General features: G+C 33.7%; 2 protein-coding genes across 2 annotated transcripts in view; one reads left to right on the top strand and one right to left on the bottom strand.

Annotated features, from left to right (window-relative positions):
- The window catches only part of LOC106457781 (inactive rhomboid protein 1-like), a 62,645-nt gene extending 51,734 nt beyond the window's left edge, over positions 1-10,911 (top strand). The window contains exons 16-18 of the mRNA XM_022383804.1: positions 5,076-5,176; positions 8,559-8,712; positions 10,350-10,911. Of these exons, the coding sequence (XP_022239512.1) occupies positions 5,076-5,176; positions 8,559-8,712; positions 10,350-10,781 (687 nt within the window). The 3' untranslated portion in view covers positions 10,782-10,911. The remainder of the gene's footprint in view (positions 1-5,075; positions 5,177-8,558; positions 8,713-10,349) is intronic.
- A 3,383-nt stretch (positions 10,912-14,294) lies between these two features.
- The window catches only part of LOC106457776 (UPF0764 protein C16orf89 homolog), an 18,281-nt gene continuing 10,571 nt past the window's right edge, over positions 14,295-22,004 (bottom strand). Inside the window, exons 5-8 of the mRNA XM_013917220.2 lie at positions 18,979-19,138; positions 17,439-17,561; positions 14,852-14,905; positions 14,295-14,564 (exon numbers count right to left, since the gene is read on the bottom strand). Of these exons, the coding sequence (XP_013772674.2) occupies positions 14,473-14,564; positions 14,852-14,905; positions 17,439-17,561; positions 18,979-19,138 (429 nt within the window). The 3' untranslated portion in view covers positions 14,295-14,472. The remainder of the gene's footprint in view (positions 14,565-14,851; positions 14,906-17,438; positions 17,562-18,978; positions 19,139-22,004) is intronic.

Genomic DNA, 22,004 nt, shown 5'->3' with positions numbered 1-22,004 from the left:
TTTGTATATATGACATGAATAACCAATCAGAAGCTCAGAATGTCCACCTATTGGCTTTCTCAGCCATTTAAATGGACTTTGTGCCATTTCTTTTTTTCAAACCAATATTTCAACGAGGTAGGGTGTCTTTAGTCTGCTTGAAATTTCATTTTGTTTAGACTAAAATACATCTTAGTTACTAAGCGTGATGAATTATAGTGGAATTCTATGGTATTAATGTAGTAATTTATAATTTTTTAGTTATTCAAGTGTAGATATAAAACCTAAAAAAATTATTTTGTTTCATATCCACCATGTGCAATTTTTTAAAGACTTAGCAACCTACATCAAGCAGCAACCGAGTACAAAGGTCATAACTAAAAAGAGATAATTGTTTGTTTTACTTCTTTAGTTACTGCTCTATGTTTTAAGAAAAATAAGTTTAAGAACTTATTTCAAAATAGCAATTATCTATATACATATAATGTATAATAATTGAAATTTGACTGTATTTTACAAAATATTAGTCTACTAAAACACAGCCAAGACAAGTTACTTTGCACAGGCCGAAGGTCAGTTTATGTTATTTGATACGGTAACATGAGTGCACGTGAGCTGCATCATTGTAACTTCTCAATTGTTAGCCAGGCATGGCTGAAAGGTCAATATAATAAAATTAATAAATATATATAAATGTATAAAGTTATGAGATTTAAGTCTAAACATTTATGTTTTTGTGTTATAATTTGTGTTCATTCTAGAACGAAAGAGGCAATTTATATTCCTAATTTTTTATGGTGGTTGCTAGATCGGTTAAATTTACTGAACCCGTACAGAGATTTATTACTGAAAATAACAGATAAAATATAAAGTTTTTTCTTAAGAAACGTTTGATAACTATCTGGACAATATAAAGATTTTGCATGTGAAATTTCAAAATTTTTTGATGCTTAAAAGTATTTTTAATCTTAAAATGAAAATTACTTTGCATGATAGATAGGCAACATGCGAAAAGACAAAAAAAGACATGAGAAAAACGTTGCTTTATAAACTTTAAGACTTATTAAAAAAATTTAAAATTTTGCATATGAAAGCATTGTAATGTTTACTGATAATCTGCCCAATTTTGTTAATATTCACTTACTAATTTAAAAGTTATTGCATGAAAATTATAACAAGCACAAAATGGTTACGAGGTTGGTCCCAGGGACCGAGCTTGTGCTGAAAGATTTAACTATCGCCATGGCACATGATACAAGGTTTTAGTATCTTACCTTCAAAATATTATTAAACTACTTTTTGTTTATGTTATACCAATTAGAATAACATAAAATCTTAGCTAATAATCCATATTTTAAGAGTATATAAGTTTTTAAGTTCTTAATTCTACAAGGGAATATTAAGAAAAATCCTTATTTCACTATAGTGTGACACGTGACACATTTTCTGTTAGCATGTCATCTTCCCTATTTGATCCACCACCCCTCGAAAAAGTACAAAATTAAACGTAAATTACTCTATAAAATCTTCATTGCTCAGACAAACCATAATTCTTATATTTTTCAATTTTGTTTGGTTAGAGAGCTATCAAATAAAAAAATCAGACCCCTCCTGCCACACCTACCTGTCACATTCTCTATTTCAGAATTCGTTAATAGTTCTCTCTTACATTTCATTATATATTACCTTTAACCAATAGAAAGTCAAGGTTTTTCATCTGTCAAGTGATATATTGTATAACGTTGTGTTTTGAACAGAATATCATCAGTTTCCTTCACAGTACAAGATTTGTTCCCATGGGAAAGTTAACGACTAGCTTGGATGAGTTTGTAACGGCTTTTGTTGCATAGTTAGAAAGCCAGAAAAATGTTGAGAGGTAAATGAATTTGTGTACTTTTTACATATTATTTGTCTATATTCTTTGGTGCATTATTTAATTAAATAAAAATTATTAAGTGCATTACTATCATTAGTTTAAAAATTAGGGTTAACTATCAGATTGACTGACCCTGTGTTGAGAGAGTTAAGAAGATCAACACGGTAGAGAAATCAATATGCGAATGGATTTTTGACATCATAAACTATGGTGCATGACCTTTGAACACTTTTGTATGACTTACCAAAAGAAAAAATGTTCCTCTTATTAAAACATTTGATTATCAATTCATACATGTGGACTACAAACACAGTAATGGGTGGTAACACTGGAAACAAAAGTTTTTTGTTTAATTTTTGACTGAGCAATAATAGATCTACAAGCTAGATTTGAGTACTAGAACTAGATTTTAATTTTTAAACTTTAGATCCATGTTTAGGCACAGATCAAGCTTCTTAGTATGCAAGTGTTTGAAGTCAGGCCTATAAGTCATGCACTTTACTTATACCTAGATCTTGTAATAATTTAATTGAGTTATTGACAACTGCAGTGATTTCTTGGCATGATTCAGGTAAGTTGAAAAGTATTTTGAGATGTGGTATGGGGGTACTTCCATGGGTTCACAACTGACCTGCATTGGTCACTGTCCAAGTTTGATAGAAGGTTTGAGGTCAAAGACTCGTTTCTGTCCAGTGGCAAGTGGGGAACCTTTGCTCAAAAATTTAACAGGGTTGGGCTTTATAAACATTTTTTTACTGTTTTTGATAATTTTTTGTAGTAATCTTAATTATGTTATTTAGATATAAGAATAAAAATTATTTTGTACTGTTGCACAGTAATTCTAATAATAAGATTCAGATATCATATTATAACAGAATTCAGAATTTTGTTGCATTAATTCATTTGGTTGCTGTTAATTTATTCACTGTGAACACTAATTTTTTTTTTATCAAGGAACTTTCTAAAGTATTTGAACAGAATAACATACCTTGGAATAATTGCATGTCTATCCTGATGGATTATTGTAATGTTATACAGGGTTCTAATAGTGGACGTGAGAAAAGAATTCAGAATGAGAAAGCAAATCATCTGCTTTACACTTAAAGTAAATGTCTTTCAGACATTTTATTAATTCTAAATAGCATTTCATCTCAAGGTTCATATGACTGACACAGTTTATTGCAAGTATTACATGCATTATTTACTTGGAGTCAAATGTATGGTGCTAGAACAGTTCATTTCACAGTAATGTCTCATATTATGATGTCACCCTCAATATGCTCAGGCTCTAGGATGTTTTATCAATATTCTGTTTTGATTTTCTAACTGATGATTACAAGTCTTTATACCAAAGAGTACTGCATGAGATACTGAAGGAGGAATTGTCAACCAAGAAAGGAAAAACCAGCTTAGGAAGCTGCTGAACACCTTTCTCAGAAGAAAGTGAAACAGGAAGAACGGACAAGAAAAAAGTGGATGTCAATGAAATCTTCTACTTAGGAAAGAATCATGCTTAATTAAGCACTTTTATAGTGAGATACTCTCTCTGCTAAAGCAGTATATGTACATGCTTGAGATAAGTTGTTTTAGCTTATAAACTGATCAATAAACAAGTTGAGCTATTTAGAGAATTCCTCTCATGCTTTCTCAAACCAGAATCTTTCACCAGCTAGTCCATGGCCTATCCAAAGAATGACAAGAAATTGGATACTACCAACAATTCCAACTAGCTTTCTTCAAAAAATATTTTGTGCAACTTACAAACCACAACCCCCACTGTTAAGTTCTTTAATGTGAAAGTTGAGCAGACATACTTCATTTGTGCTACATACCTTCAGAAGAAACTTCCTCTAAAGAATGAATGTGCTTTAGCAAGTGATCACTTATGTTGAGGATACTGTAAGACACTAGAAAGAGACTCCAGACTCTACCCAAAGTTGTGAAGAGTGTTTAAGGAGCAGAGGATCAATTGTGCTATGCCAAGAAAGTACATAAATATCAGGTGTTTCAAAACCTATCCCCTATCCTAGGTACTAATGGGGATGACATTCACTATAAGAGTCTGTTTCCATTATTGTCTAGTATGGCACTATATCTCCTGAGCTGCTTTGATGGCCCAGCTGTTGAAGGTGGTTGTAGCATAGTGGCAGATATTATAGACCTAAGTCAGGAACTATGAACAGAAATATCTTCTGCTATTCAGACAGTCAAATAATAGACATTATGTCACAAGGCAAATCTGCTATCTAAGTATTTTTCTAGAGAAAGCACACTTCATTCTTTTCTAGATAAGTGTTATGAGTGTTAAGAGAAGGTACAGGAACACCTGGAAACAAAAAAAGAAGAAAGAAACCTTCACAGAAACATTTTGACCTTGATTCTAAAGCCTAAGTTTGAGATTGGAAAACTAAGTTGGTTAAACAGCAAGAAAGGCTGCTATAAACAAAAAATGTTGGCCAGGCTTTCAAGCATAGTTATGAAAAGAAAAAAATTGGATGTGAATTATCATAAACTTGTGAATGATTTTTAAGTGATTATGCCTAAAGCAACACTGAACAGTGTGCATTTTGTTTATTAGTATATCAAATTTTGACTCTATGGTATTTTTTATTACAGTTTTATTTTACTATTTGTTGATTATATAGTCTTAGACTTACTTGTTATAAAAATTGGATGCTGTATTGGTTAATGTTTAATCCAATGCAACTGCCACATTATAGAATTTATCAAGACCAATTTGATTGCCAATATTAATAAAATAATTAATGTTGAATTCGACTTGTTCTGTATTTAATTTTATAGTTTATATAATTTTTGCTACACAAAATGTTTTTAAACTATAACATGTACATTGAAATGATCTACAACTTAAGTGATTGTATCAACAGAAAAGGTTTTGGTAGTATTCTTAACTCCTCCCCCTTCCATAAACAGACCCTTGTTGTGTAAACTGGAACAAAGACAAAAATAATACTGACTTTATTCTCCATTAAATGGTTTCTTTAACATTTTCAAGCATATAGATCCCTGTAGGTGACCAGACACTTCCAATTTTATTCAGACAAGTTCCTTATGCCCTTAAGAACATTGCTTTCAATTTTGTTTTTCTTTTATATTTTGTACAGTCCCATCTCAGTTAATCCCAGCATACCTCATTAAAAGTTTATTGCTTTTTTTCTGTTTTCAGCTGATTATCAGTGTTTATTCTTTAATGTTCTAGGTGTCCTGTTTAGATGATGTTTGTGGAATGATACCATTTTATGATCCTGAATTACCTGATCAGTTTTACCGCCTTTGGACATCTCTGTTTCTACATGCAGGGTAAGAAAAAACAAATTATCATACCATGTTATAAGCATTATGAGACTTAAACAAGAGGGAATGCTCAATAGCCGTGGCACTTGAAATTCTTTTAGGTAGCATTAGAGTAAATTAATCTGTGAGACCTGGGGCATGATTAAATACATCATTTGAAAGGGTTTGACCACCTGAGTTGAAAACTGTAGTTAGATCTTAAATTGGTCAAGATGGAGTTATGAGCTAAAAGTTTATACATGAAAAACTCAGAGCCATTCTATGAGCTGATATGTGTTATTAACAGGAGTAATAGTTTAGCAACTTTCCACTTCTGTAGCTTGTATTTTGGTAATCCAAACTATTACATATTTTCAGTGGATGTGTTCTACTGGACCTTTACTTCAAATTTCAAGGCAATCCATTAAGAGATACAAAAGATTTAAAATCCTTAATTTTGATTGAACTTGTTCCTCTCTTTTTTTTTTTTTCATTGAAATTATGGAAACTTTATTTGATAATTCTTTACAATCTGCAATTAGGTGTCAGATTTGGTATGAATATAAGCCATATGTGCAAAGTTATTCAACAAAAACTGCTCAATTTTGACTAAGAGTTTTATGCATGCCTATGCAAAAAGTGATGTAAGCTATCAGTCTAACATTTTTACTACAGCTTCACCTAAGAGTAAAAGTGGATCATTTTCAGTTTTTCGTCATGCAAAACTATAGGGTGAAAGCATGTACAGATACATAAGTATTGGTTAGGCCAAGTAAACTAGATTAGCAGTGTGTAGCTCAATTTTCAAAGGAATCATATGGGTGGACGATTATTATTCATTGCCAACTTTTAAGCACAAATTTGCTAAATTTTATTAAATTCTCCTAATTAACCCTTTCCTATGGAAAGTTGCCTACAGTGGCAGAATTTCTGGTGAAAAATGTCTATTTTGAAATGTGTTATTTAAAAATCCCTAAATCACCCTAAAATGCACATATATGCACTGCAGAACTTAGAAATGAACATTAAAACAATAAACACAACATTTTAGAGGAAAAGTAATCTTGTTTTACAACCTTTTTTCTTCTACCGTATGGTACTTCGTGAAGCAGTCTGTAAGACACATGGGCAGGCATTGCCCCTTCCATCCTTACAATTCATGCATCCATGTCTGGTTTGCTTCCTTTTTGGATGTGAAGGACTTTCACTGCACACAACACAGTTAGGATCTGGATAAGCCATTGGAAAGTTATGCCCTGTCAGTTGCTCCTCTCTATCCTCTGGGTTATCTATCGACCTCCTCCCTTTCCTTCCAAATATATTTGGAGGAATAGAAGCACAGAGTTTGGTTGCAACCTTTTCCCTGAATGAATGTGGCTCCATTTTTGAATTAGGGTTGGCAGTTGTGTACAGTATGTAGGAGTTGACTAGTGCTACCTCTCTGATGAAGTGATAAGTTGCTTGGTACCACTTTTTGCAATTGTGTCAATATGGGTAGCTGGTACATTTCTGGTCAAACAAGTCAACTCCTCCCATTAAAGCATTATAATTGAAGGCCACATTTGGCTTTTTTTCACATCTCTAAATTTAATCTCTGACTGCTTGGATCAAATTTGTTTTCAAGTGTAGCCATTATTATCGATTGTCAAAAGAAAGTTGACCCTTGCAGTGTCATGCCAGGAGCAGATAAGCATATCACCCTTTCTGTAATAAGCAAGATCATCACCTTTCTTCAGCTGTAACCCTGCTGGTCTAATTTCTTCTGGAAGTCCCCTTCAATTCAATCTCACAGTTCCACAGGCACCAGTACCCTGTTCCTTGAGGGCTTCAAAGAGGCAAGGGCTGAAGTATAAGTTATCAACATATAAATGGTGGCCGAGGTTCAAGTATCCATTATTGCCCATCAGTTTCATAACAACATTATGAGCCAAGCCTTGCTCTGGTGCCACAGGGTTGTGGTCTCTACCAGTATAAACATCCCAGTCTGACAGATAACCTGACTTGCTCTCACACAGTGACCACACTTTTATACCCCACCTTGTGGGTTTGTTCGGTAAGTAATGATGAAAGTATATCTGTCCCTTGAACTTCCTCATTGATTCATCAATTGTAAGTTCACAATGTGGAATGAAATACTGCTTATACAGTGGCTTCACAATGTTCATGACAGAAGCAATTTTATTCAAAGGATCATACCTTTCCTCTCCACGTGAGACCCTTTGAGAATTTTCACAAAAATGAAGGAACAAACTGATCAGCTGGTAACGATTGCATGGCAGTACATCTCGATAACCAGGGGACTGGGCTATACCCCCAGTTGCCCAGTAATGACTAATTCTTGGCTTGGAACACAATCCCATCATTATCTGCAACCCAATCATTGTAGTGAGAATTATCAGGCAGGTCTGCCGGATTATCAAAGAACTCCAGGGCATAGGTGTTAATCATCTCGCAAATAAGCTCAAATGCTTCCTGAGGGAATAACAAGTAGAAATAATCTACTGGGTGGTTACAGTCAGGCAAAGGTGGAATCACAGGGCCAGGCCTTTTGGCATAAGCTGGGCACCAAATTGGGCTATAATTGTCATAATCATCATCAATGACTCACTCATGATCAGTATCATCCATGCCCCATTGCTACCATCATCATCATCATCAATGTCCCCATGTGCTACATCATGTGTATTAACATTACTTACATCATTATTGGTATCTATGTTTCTGTTTTCTCAATCGTCATTGCCAAATTCACTCAATTCTTAGTCTGAATCTTGCATTATTTTGCCCAATACATCCTCTGTGGCAAGCCATTGTTTTTGTTTACATTTACCTGTTGACATGATTCTGGTCATTGCTCTCAAATTGGGTCAAAAGTCAAGAATTTCACAAAAATAACACCTACGATCAAGGAAACTACACTAAATTACATTGTGGTTGTCTAGAAACCATGCAGGTGTGACACAGAGTGAATTACAGACTAGTAAATGAAACTATGTCAGGAATTCGACTTAATTTGCATTTGGCACTCTACCTGGAATTTGACTAAAGTCACGTAGGGCAGTGAAAGGGTTAAAGAGTGTTTTGCTTGGGTAAAATTAGCTTAAGTAATTAGCATAAATAATGATGCTTAGAGGATGTTTTAAACAGCACAATAACTAATGAATACTCTCTTTAACTTTACCACATTTTGATGTTAATTTCTATCTTACTATAATGGATGAAAAATTTGCATCCATATATCTTTGTAAAATCACTGGTTGAAACTTGTGATAAATTCTGATTGATTAATGTAACATATTCATTTCTTCCCATTTTTATTCAATTAGAAATACAGACCATGAATTTCAAAGAGAATTTCCTTCGACCAAGAAAACTATTGTGTTGAGTTGTTAGTTTCTTTCTGTTGCAGGATTGTACACCTTTTTGTTACAATAGTTATCCAGTACTACTTCATGAGAGACCTGGAGAAACTGACAGGTCCTTTGAGAATAGGAATCATCTATATCATATCAGGGGTTGCTGGAAATCTTGCAAGTGCAATCTTTGTTCCATACAGAGCTGAGGTATGTAGTACTTGTTATTTTGTAGGCCTGAGTAACTGCAATTCTTTTCAGCACCACTATCTACTCCACTATTTGACAAAAGTCGGTGTATCAGCACAATTATCCTTTCAGTTGACTCATCTATAATATTAATTGTAACTACAAAATTGTTTTTTATCAACAATACATGAATATACATTTCCTAGCTTATTTATTTGTAGTTGTACAAATCACAAAAAGTTTTTAGGAAACATTTAAAACAGCTATTCATATTTTTCCGTCAACCATAGAAAAAAAAGAAACGTATAGAACTCCTTTTACTTATAATGGGTCAGCATTAATGAATATTCTGTTGTGTTGCATAATCTAAATATATTTAAATGTGTTATTTTACATGTTCACTTCCATGTATAAACATTTCAGGGTATATTGGCAGAGAGGAGGAGCAGTGAAAACAAAAAAATAGACTGCCTTTTTAGACTTGTAACCTTCTTGTTAGTAATGGGCATCAATGATAGTTTCAGTTTCGTTTGTTGTGAAATGTTTTGTTGTGTTATATACTTCATTACTACAGACTTTGAAGTTTGGATTTGCATTTCATATAATGTTGGAACCTGGGTTCAGTCTTAATAGAGAATTTTTGACTTTTTTTTTCCACAACGCAATTTATTTAGTAATAAGTATGCATTACCTTTGAACCATGTCAAGTTATTCTGTAGTGTACTAATTATTTATAGTTTTTCATTTATATTTTTTATGTGATAGTTGCTGAGTAAAAAAAAAGATTCAATATATGAAAATGCTTTTTTTTTGTATAAGTACATGTAGGAAAGCTTCTTAAATCAATTACTGTAGGTATCAATTAGTAATGTACAGATAAGGGAAATTGAGAGTAAATCTGGTGATAATTTTTCTATAATCTGTCTGAATAAATGCTCATTTTAGCCATGATTCATTAGAATTTAACACCAAGAAACAGAAAAGGAAAAAGCTTAAAAGATGCTTCTGAAACAGTTTATGCCTTTGACTTGAGTAAGCAATCCACTGACAGTTAAAACATGTTTCATGCTCAAATACATATAATATATATAAGGGATTATAAATGATAAAATAATGTATTGTACAAAATGTGTAAAAAGTAAAGGTGAAAACTTGTGGTAAAATGCAGCTTGGGGTGATTCATAAAACAATCCTAAAGAATCAAAGCAGTGATTCTGGGGAATAGTTCATGTTGTTGAATTTGTATTTTGTTTAATTTCAAGCTTATAAAAATTTTTGGTTATTTAGAGCATTCATCTGAGCATAGAAATATGTTGTAAAAGCAGTATTTGTTTTTGATGTCCCAAAAAGTTATTGTAAAAGGAACATTTCATTTTGAATATCTGCAATGATACTTTAGTGAAAAATGCTTCTTTATATTGTTTGCTGTTTGCAAACTTTGAGGTAAAGTTTCTTACACCTTTTTTTTTTTGTTAACATTTTGTCCAGATTTAGAAAAACTGTTCTATTTACTGGTTAAATAATTCTGTAGTTTTAAAAGCAATTTAGTAAAACTGTTAAATGCTGCAAAACTTGAATTTATGAAGATAATTCCTTTTTTCTATTAATAATTTGAGTTTTTTTTAGCTGTAACTTTTTGTTAATGTTTTTTTTTTCAGGTTGGCCCAGCTGGGTCTCAGTTTGGACTATTAGCTTGCTTTATAGTAGAAGTCATTCACTGTTGGCCAATCATGAAACGGCCAGGTGTGGCTCTGCTTCGTCTTCTCGGTGTGGCTCTCATCTTGTTTGTTTTAGGCTTGCTACCATGGGTTGACAACTACTCTCACCTCTTTGGTTTCATATTTGGCTTCCTCTTGTCCTATGCACTTCTACCATTTCTCTCTTTTGGCACATATGATCGTACAACTAAAATCATTATCATTGTACTCTGCCTTGTGGTGGTGACTCTCCTGTTTTTTGGGTTAGTGGTCTTATTTTATGTATACCCAATTCACGAGTGCTCCTTCTGCAAATATTTCAACTGCATCCCTTTCACCCATGATTTTTGTGAAACCCAAGACATCAGTGTTCTACGGAAGGAAGAGTTCTGATAGCAACTGTGAAGACTGTAAAATCCTTGAAGTGCCAACTTTGTGACTGGAATTTTAGCAGTGTGCTAGAACTGTTTTTTTATAAAAGAGCTTTGATTTGTATATTTTAATAAATTACTTCAATTTTGCAGTTTTGTTCATTGTGTTTATTTCATCACATGAAATTTAGACTTTAAGAGAGAAAAAAAAAAGGAGTCATCTGGGAGCAATTATATTTACCAAAAGCATATTCTGTAAGTACAAAATCAAACATATGAAGTTAAGTACTAAAATACAAACAAGTCACCATGTTTTTATATTTGCAGAGAGTACATCACTATTTTCAAGTTTGGGCAAACTGACATGTAAGTTTTGTTTGTTTTACAGCTTTTACATCATAGTTTGTTTTAAACATCATTAAGTAATGTGGAAAAGCATTGTTACTTTTTGTTGATTGTTTTTCTTTTATAGATACTTGAAAGATTTTATGGTGAACATTTTTCACTTTTGTATGTGTATATTTTGTTCTAATTATTTGACCAAACATTAAGTGTAATAATTTCATACATAATAAGATCCTGACCAGCATCAATTCCCAACTCTAGATGAAATGGTAAAAGCAAAGAATGCAACAACATGGGTACCTTGGTGGGACACTGGTAAGTTTAAGGACTTGCAATGCTAAAATTTGCAATACAATTCCTTGTGGTGGACACAGCAGATAGCCTCAAAACAAACAAGCAACAACAATGACAAAGCAAACTAACATGATACTAATTATAGTTGGCAAACTGTAAGATGTATCTTAATTTTAAAGTTATTTATAAAATTAGAACCTACACAGCAGCAGGGTTGCACTATCTTTAAGGTTTAAAGCTATGACATGATTCACAGACTTTGTTATCCCACAATGTCAGAGCTTTGATTTATCACCAAACTACAACAAAAAAGACAAAACTACAAAGATTAAAGTTATTTGTGGATAACTTTGCAAGGGCTAAACAAGTGTAAACGATTATGTAGTGATGTTTTGAAAAAGATAAAAATTCCCTGGATAATAGTTTTATTTTTGAATAATAATGTAGTACTTTTATTTTTTGCTATAACGTGATATTTTATCTTAAACAGTGTTTCCAACTGATAAACTGTAGACATTCTTTTAGTGTAATTTTAAAATTAACAGGTTGCAGTACTGTCCAATATTATGAGATTGAAACCTCAGATCTTAGTTAGGTACAATATGTATTGAACTATGGTGTCACCTAGATTTGGTAAATTGTATTCATGGTTCCTGTTTTAGTTATGAAGTTTGCTCAGATAGTTAATTATTATAACTTATTTTCCCCTGTTAAAAGATTAAATAATTAATCAGCAAATGATTACATTTGAGTTTTACATTTACTTATGAATTGTGCTTTCATCTTATGTGGGTTAAAAGCATTGAATGTATGAAATTCAAATCAAACTTCTGATTATTGTGTACTAAACTTCATAAAACAGAATTTGATGTACATATTGGTTTTTATAAGGAAAGATTTATATCCATGGACATTTTTAATCACCATGCCACATACTGCTGTAGCAGTGGATGTGTAGGAACATAAATAAAAGGGATGTTACTGGGCTTTCTTACCTAGTTATTAGTATATTTATAGAGTTCATTTGAAATTCCATCATTGTTTTTCCAAGTAAGAATACTAAAATCACAACCATTTAGTTGACCTGACCACCTCTTGTATACAAAGTAAAACTGAAGTGACAGAATTAGTTTTCCTTTTTTTTTTGATCATGCACAAGTGAAAACCTAATCATGCGCGTAGAAACAATAGAGTATAACATCCATAATATATTGATTTGCTGTTACTTAATAGGTACCCCAAACCTTCTGAAATTTGAGTCATACTCAACAGGCAAGAATTATTTTGTTCAAACCCAGAAGAAATCCAGTGTAATGATTTCTTAAACGTTTATTACCATTACTCTATATAATAGAGGTGCGGAATGGCCAGATGGTTAGGGTGCTCGCAATCTAAGGGTCACGGGTTCGAATCCTTTCAGCCGTCGGGGCATTATAATGTCAGGGTCAATCCCACTATTCATTGGTACAAAAGTTGGCGATTGGTGGTGATGACTAGCTGCCTTCCCTCTGCTAAATTAGAGACAGCTAGCACAGATAGCCCTCGTGTAGCTTTGCGAGAAATAAAAAACAACAAAAAATTCCTTAATACATTCTTACTTCGCGAGTATCCATACCCCTACCTACCCTTCCACGTTCACCATAATTTCTCGTCTATTATATAGTTTTTTTATTTGGCGCAAAGCTACACGAGGGCTATCTGGGCTAACAAACCAAAAAACAAAACTATATAGTAGATGAGAATCCATTGTGAACGTGGAACAGTAGTAATGGGTATGGATACTCGCTAAGTAAGAATGTATTGGGTACTTTGTTGTTGAGTACAAAGTTACACACTAGGCTATTTGTGTTATGCCCACTACAGGTATCAAAACCCGATTTCTAGCGTCATAAATCCAGACTTATCACTGAGGGACATAGTAAGTGATACGTAGTTGGCCCTTTCTTAAGTTGGTCGCTCCTTTTAGTGACGATAAAATTGATTCCATGAAGTATGTGATACTCTAACAAACTAATCTTGCAAAGTCAACATATGAACCACGTTATTATATGGTCGTCGCAGCAAGAACTAGTAGCTTAGAAATGTAGCTAAGTTAACAAAAGTTTTATAATGTAGTCAGTGTCCAAAGAACGTGCAACATAATTTATTTGACAATAGCAGACTTGCAACCACATGTAGCCAATGGCTAATTCGTCAATCTGGTGAAAGTTATATAGTCACCGAAAAAGAAGTTAGAGAATGTGCCACGTGTCTCAAAAGTCAGTCAACCAGTGTAAGAAAATCTGAGTTATATATTCGATGCGCTTCAAATTTTTTTACGTGGTTCAAAAGTTGAATAATGTAAGCACAGCTGTAAAAGTTAAGTAACTTAACCTATAAATCAGAAGCCGAATAATAGCCTTATGGAGTTATTGTAACCTTAAATATTAGAGCATATTAAGTTAATATAATTAAACGTACAAAAGTTGAATCAATATGTCCAGTTTAACAAATCTTTGTGTCGTGGACACTTGGGTAAAAACTGAGTGTTGTAACCACTGTACGAAAAGCTACCGTGAAAAATGTTGCGTGTACAAAAGATAAAGTAATGTCGTAATGTGTGGCAAAAACTGAGTAGTAAAGTAAATAAACTGATAACAGTTAAGTAAAGTGATCAATCTGAAGAAAGTCGGATAATTTACAATGTAAGCATATGCTGAGTGATAACTTATCTGCCACAAGCTAAGTAAAGTGGCCGATGTGATAGTAGGCTGGGAAAGTATCCACGTTAGGCCAAATCGTAGTATTTTCACCATGCAATAAAAACAGACTAACCAAACCACTCTGACAAAAACTGACAGCAGTACTGTTACTGTGACATAAAACATTGAAATTCTTAGCTTTTCTTGAATACCACTGATGTTTAACACTAATTTGTTTATTCATTTTTCTTTGGTGTAAGAAGACTAACAACATTGATCTAACCACATCAATATTGAAAAAATTCAAACTGAAATAAACGCCGTATTGTATATTACAGATTCATATTAAGAGATTACGCTATGGAAAATCATTAAAAATGACAGGAGACAACTTCAGTTGAGGATCATCAGGTCTTCCAAGAGGAATCTAGCATTTACCACCAAGGCACCAAGGGCTACAGATGTCATATGAGCCAGGCAGCTTCCTATATATATAAACAAAATGTCGTGGTGGTCAGCTTCTAAGTGTTTGGAGAATGTTTGTTTTGCAAATATTTTTTAGTAACTTTAATTACTGCAAATTCAACATGATCGAAAACTGTTTTACTCTTCAGTTATTTGTTCAACCGGCAGATACGGTTTGACTTGCCAATTACTTTCACAAAATAAAATAGTGAATCTGTATTTAAAAATTCGTGAAAATCTGCCCGAGATAAATTAGAGCTTGTTCGAAATTAAATCTGGTATTACTTTCGGTTTGATCGGCTCTTACCTCCCATGTGCTGTTCTTCTCGTTTTGTTGTTTTTCCTGATGCCACAACAGTATCTGAGGAAAATAACATACTTTGTTTAGTTTGTTCTCAGATTTATAAAATTACAAGATGATTAATCCTTGTTACTTATAACACACAATTTGAAACAAAAAATAACATTTTCCACGTTTAAACGTAACTCCACAAATCAAACTTCGTGAACTAAATTCAATGATAAACCGTGTATTTTTAAGTGTATGTATAGGGCGCGTCAATAGCGAACTCTCCCCCTTCTCCTATAAAAAACAAACGAATCTACGAATAACATAATAAATCATGCTTTAAAATGAAGCTGTACTTGCGTCAATAACGATGATAGACACATTGAATACTTATAGTATTAGACTGGTTTATTGTTCAAAGCAAATACAGCTTAATAAGGAAGAAAGGTTACAATTTATTCTCACTTTATGACCCATCGATGGCTCAGTGATAAGTCTGAGGGCTTATAACGCTAAGAATCGGGTTTCAATACTTGTGGTGGGTAGAGTACAGATATCCCATTGTGCAACTTTGTGCTCAACAATAAACACACTATAATCCACTCTGTATTTTACATTAATACTCAAAAGGTTTATTTGACAAGTTACCCAAGCTAGATTTGGCTAATGAACTCCTACAGTGAAAGTGCTTACTAAGGAAACCAGATGTTAAATTCCAGGAAATAGAAACGATTATACATAAATAATCAGTAATTTGAACCAGAAAGTTTCTTCGTGTTTGATATATTGAAACAGTATCAATTATGGAGTTTCTTGTGAGTAATTTATAAACTTTTTCAATAATTTCTTTGTGTGTAGTATTTAGATGTGATCTTATTTTACAAAGTGGGGAGCCCGGCATGGCCAGGGCACTCGACTCGCAATTGGTTGCTGGTTCGAATCCCTGTCCCACCAAACATGCTCGTCCTTTAGCCGTGGGGGCGTTATAATGTGACGGTCAATCCCACTATTCATTGGTACAAGAGTTGGCGGTGGGTGGTGATGACTAGCTGCCTTCCCTCTAGTCTTACACTGCTAAATTAGGGACGGCTAGCCCAGATAGCCTTCGTGTAGCTTTGCGCGAAATTCAAAACAAACAAACAAACAAAGAAAGTCGGGTGTGACCTAGTGGTTAGCATGCAGTTCTGCGATTCGGAAGGTTCTAAACGTGATGACGCTGAAAACGTGCGGTATCGCCATTTTCCCCTTTAATTTTAGTTTTAAAAAATTATGAAAATCCTATTTTTCACTTTATCAATCGCCCTTGTGGTTACAGTGCCGACTGCCTTTTCTACCTTCTTATTTTACTGCTTTCAAAATTCGTTTATCCTAGGTATGTGCTGTTTTCGCATAGTACATGGTCAAGAAAGTTAAATTGATTTCGTTCCAGTTGCCTTCGGTCCTTTGTCATTCTAATGAGTTCACGCCCATTCTACCCACGTAGGATAGGCTATAATGCTGCACGCTGTGCAAAAATGTAGACAGCAGTGTCCATCAGTGGTAGGTCAAGTGGTATCTCGAAGTAATAGCATAATGTATGTTTGAAAGAGAATGATCTGAAACATCATCTTTAGTGAATCGGTCAGCTTGGAAGTAAGTCTTGGTGGAATAGAGCCAGCCTGATCAATTCATAACTACAGTAAGGGGGACTGCTTAGAGACCAATGGAAACATCCACACATTGTGTTTGCGAGATTAATATAGACTGTTATCGTTTTGCATCATATTTTGTGTCCAGTTCATTTACTTCTTTGCACAGACTTAGTATTACTTTGCAATTTATCTTACTAAAGCCTCCCGTTATACAACGGACCTACCTATTTTGGGAAGCCGGTTTATCTGAAAATATTAGCACTTTCAGCCGTGAGTATAGTTCAAGATTAGGGACGGCTATTCTTGAATATTAAACATTTAGGACCTAGATATTTCTCTCTTGTGCGCACAATATTCCAAACCATATTTTTTTACTAGATACCGTAGTGTCCGCTCTGAAATATTTAGTGAGAAGTCACATAATGACGCTGTCATCTAAATTTTCACAGAAACCTTAGCTGATTTATGATATTCGAGTACATTTTCCTGGTTGAAAGCAGTTAACAGATATTAACACTGGCCCATTTTAGCTTTATAAATTCTAAGGTCACCTAAGGGTACGTTCATTGTGAAAACTAAACACGCAACTTTCAAAAGAAAAAAAAGGGGGGGGGCGAGAAGTGCGCCCTCACAGAGCGGGACCTGTACGAGGCGCGAGTATGCATCTTTGAAGACAATAATAGATTAGATTTTTTTCTTTTTTTTAGGAGAGGTGCAGATTTTATAACTCGCACAGAGCGCCATCAATGATTGATATGGTGCTGCATGCAAGTACTTTTGTTGTTTGTAGCATGTCACATAATTTTCCGACATACTGTATTTGTGTTAAAGTACCAATAGAAGCAAAAACAACAACAAACGTTTAGGATAAAACGTAGCCATTTTAGTCAGTACTTATAAATATTTATATTTCATAATTATTTGACGTATCGCGAGGGGGATAGCGGAGGTAGACCTAAAACATTGCAACTTACCGTTAACTTCATTTTGTTTTAGTAAGTAACCATAGCAACCATTAGGATGTTGCCAACTCAGTATCAGGTTCACCCATTCTGGTCTGTAGAAGTCTCGAAATCCAGCCACACCACACAACGCCACTACATAGAAACAAACAAATATCCAACTGTTAGTTAGGACTTGGTCATTCTATTGAAAGAGGCAGTGTGTATTTAAGAATTATCTTTGACTACGTTATATGAAGGGTTATAGACTAAAAGGAGAAAGTTTAAAATAATGTAAGGATTGAAAAATTTTTCAATATGTTTGTTAAGATTAAACATTTATTCATTCTTACTTTCAAATGAAATAATAATAATAATAATCAAAAATTATTATTCCCCATAATTATTTGTCTACTGACTTTCAGAACTTTATTCGGATCATCTTCTAGATTAGTCGTGAATTTATTTCATAGACAAGTCACATCAATAAGGTACATTCAACAGTTTGGAAGAGTCTCTCCCCATCCCCCAGCAATTTGTCTAGGACCAACGTGAACACTTTTATGTTATTAGAAAGATCACATGAAGTTACCGCTCATACACAATTGGGCCTTGAAGAAGAAACGTTCGTGATTTTTGTAGATGAAGGGGGAGGGGGTCGTGATTGTGAATAACCGAAATAATTAACCTTCTTAATCTTACCCTAAACAAATAACATTTTACTATGCTGGTATATACTTCATCGTTTTTGTTAAATTTTGTTACTATTATTATTTTAATCGTTAATTTATTGAGACTAATTATTCTCTTCCATATCATTCTTCTGGGCTAAACCATCTAAAGTCACTTGGTAAGTATATACTGCACAAGTTCTATACCTTATTTTCTCTCATTATCACACACACACACACACATATATATTTATACTTTCTTTCCAAACTGATTAAGAAGCTAACTTAAAGAGACTGTCTGTCTCCTGAAGCAATATTCGTGACTCTCTCATCAAGGATTTGTTGTTTATTTGTCTCGGATACTTGCTTAAAGTTGCACAAGGGTTATGGCCATCTACTATAACCGTCTATAATTTGAAACTTGCTGACTAAAGGAAAAACAGCTAGTTAAAAGCATCCACTGCCAGCTCTTATGCTACTGTTGCGTGACCGAATAGCAGGACTTGACTGTCACTTTTATAATGCACCTACGACCCCAAAGTGCGGAGCAGAATTATTCGGCAAAGAGACGCGAACAAAAACCCACAGTTTCACAATCCGGAGCGCTAGTCACCAGTCTGTGCTCGGGTCTTCATCAAAGTACTAATACGAACAAAGCAAATATTCTAACAACGTAAAACTGTTTTTCCTTGTTCTTACAAAAAAGGTCATATATAAACAGGATCTAACAAAAAACAATAAAAAAATAATAATTTCTATTATTTTCAGATTAATTTATATATATTAATAACCAATATTAACGATACTTTTTGTCTAGCAAGTTTAGGAACTTCATTTGCATTTTAGAACCAGAAAATTAAAGATAAAAACATTTTTACTTAAGATGTAACTATTCTGCTTGCCTTGTTCCATCAATAAATCTCTCCATCTCAAAGGGAATCCATTATCCTCAATTTTTTCGGCATCTCGAAGTACATTGGAACAGAAGAAGTCCAAGAGATGACTGAAATTCCCTTGGCTGAATCTCCTTGCCAAAAGCGCCATCTTATCCTTACAGCCACACTAGTTAATTAAAAAAAAGTGTTTTCGGGTTATTTTTTCAGCTTATCGCTCCGAGAATTTATAAGTGAAAAGATAAACACCTCCTAGAAATTGGTAATCCTATGAGATGAAAAAAAAACAACAGCTTTTTAAGGAACAATTTTTTTTTCACGCACTGAAACAAAATACAAGAAAATATATATCCCCATTACAGGTCAGCAAAACCGTTTTTTTAGTGAGCTAAAAAACGGCGACTTGATGTCATTAACGTTTCTAAAGGCCAAATTTATATATAACTCTAAAAATGACTTTTTATTTTCTCACCCATAACCAAAGAAGGATTTACTATTTGAATATTATTGATCAATAAACATTTATGGCTTTGAAAGTTTTATTCTTCTATTTTAACAAGGCCCAGTGGCTCAGCGGTTAGTCTGTAGGTTTATAGCCAAAAATCAGATGTCGTCATCTGATAGATTTACCCCCAAGTGAATTTACATGTGCAGTGCTCAGACTTAGTTAAAAAGAGAATAAAACAATCAAAGTCCAATCGCATTTATGATCAAAAGAGACGAAATGTGTATTTTTTAAGTATGATTTTTTAATATTTGTATGAAGTTTGCTGTCATTGCCCCTTTTTCGACATCTTGCAAACCTTTATTTTTCAATATGTACTGATGTGTTCACAGATGAGATTACAGCTAGAAAATCATTCGTATTACCATAAACAAATCTAAGTTTGTTTCACTTGAAGCTTTTTGCATATTGTTTAAACGTCAAGTTAAAACAATAAATGTGGAGAAGCAAATTTTGTATTATTCTTTAAACTTGACAGCCTTAATGCGCTCAGAAATTACCAGCATGTATCTTTGCTTTACATAAAGAATTGGGTAATATGAATAATTTCAGCCGCCTGGAGGATTCTCCTGTTTTAATTCCACGCACTACTATGCAGTAGTGTGTTGTCTGTCAATCAGTAGACACTAAAATGAGGTCACAAAATGGATGCTTAACGTTGTAATTTGTACTGTTGTGATGTCAGTAAAACGTGCGCATGCCATGAGTCACGAGTATAGTTATGCATTCTGTAGGCTACAACACAGCATGACATATGAACTTCAAAAGCACGAAACAGAAATATTTGTTGCTCTCGATTTAGGCTTTATTTAGTTTTTAAGCAGAACACTTTCGGGGACCCTGCGGAAGTACATCTAGTATTATGAGTAATAGTGAATAAAATACTTTACGTTCACACATACACATATTTGAAACAAGGCACCGCCCGCCTCACCTCCTCCAACGAGAAATTCTTGAGGGAAGTTGCTAATGTTGTTATAGTTCACTGGTAAGCTTATTTATATCAAACTAAGATGCATGTTGATACCTCAGTTACAAAATATCATCGAATAATTAAACTTTAGTGTGAAAAGTTAATTGTTTGTATTGTATTTATTTGTTGAATTTCGTGCAAAGCTACACGACACCTGTATTAGTTGCTCCTAACTTTGAAGTGATAGAGGAAAGGCAGCTAGTCAACAGCACCAACCAGTAACTCTAGGACTCCTTTTCTCAGATAGTGAGGGCTGACCGTTACTCTTATTTTTCTTTTATGGCTCCAAAGTGCGGAGCGCTCTTTCTTTTTTCTTTTGAGGTAGTCAAATGCAAACCTCAGATTCACAATCCGGAACATTAATAAATGGACCACACTCTGTCCGTCAACATTGTGGGTGCAGGAACACCGATTTCACGACTTGTCTTCCATCAAGCATATTTTAGTGATTCCCTTTCTTTAACCACAGCCAGTAATGAGTAAAAGTGATATAAAAGATATAACTTTTTACAAACTATCTAAAAACATGCAAAACAAAAGGTAAATGAATAAAATATATACTTAGCTTTCATTTTACTTACATAAAAAGGACAGCGTAACCATTGCAACCTAAATTTAATACAGAAATAGATATGCCAGATTAATTTTTACACCAACTATAATCAAGTCGCTGTCACCAACAATAGGGTACCCAAACTGGGCTCATTAAATTATTATTCTTAAAACTTCCCTGAAACTGGACAAAGCAATATTTTATTTATTGCAATAACTACGACCGCACAACGTTGTTTCTGTTTGAGAATTTTTTTTATTCTTCAAAAAACAAATTGCAAATGCAATTAAAATGTAAAGAATCTCACAAAGGTTGTTATTTACAGTTTCTCATACATCATTAGGTGTGGGTCCTCAGTCAGGGTGTGTAACGTCTTGAGGTTCTCACGCTAAAAAGTTTACACCATAACTGAACTCGTCCGATTAACTCTTACAATCATCAGAACCAAGTCACTAGCACATTCAGAGGAATAAAACATGTCAACTTAATTCCTAGAGTCATTGTAACCAAGTCACTGTCTACCTCTCAGAAATAAAACATGTCAAATTAATTCTTAGAGTCATTGTAACCAAGTTACTCTTGTTACGTATTACAATTTTGAATGGTCTGAAATCGAGCTAAATGATAATTTAAATTTTGTAGTTAAATAAATGCCGATATATATCCAATATATGATATTTGCCAACAAGATTGATACACACAGTTTTCATTTTTTTTAATACAAATATATTTTAATACACAAACAATAATACAATTTACAATAACAGTTATTACAAACAATGATTTATATACAAAAGTTTTAGAAACTTACAAGCAATATAAAGTCTTCTTTCTGGTCTGGAACTTCTTTGATATGTTATCGAGGGTTCACGATGAGCGAGTTAATTTCGAGTTGACATAGGTACAATTCACTTTATAGGTCTTCACTGATCACAAGCCGATTTTTCCTACCGGTGACGTTAGGTAATGTTTTCGTAAAAGTACTAATGTCCGAAGCGAATCCA

Source organism: Limulus polyphemus, unplaced genomic scaffold (assembly GCF_000517525.1).
Source record: "Limulus polyphemus unplaced genomic scaffold, Limulus_polyphemus-2.1.2 Scaffold372, whole genome shotgun sequence".
Taxonomy (NCBI): domain Eukaryota; kingdom Metazoa; phylum Arthropoda; class Merostomata; order Xiphosura; family Limulidae; genus Limulus; species Limulus polyphemus.
The sequence above is the reverse complement of the archived record's forward strand: the minus strand, read 5'-3'. Positions and strand labels throughout refer to the sequence as shown.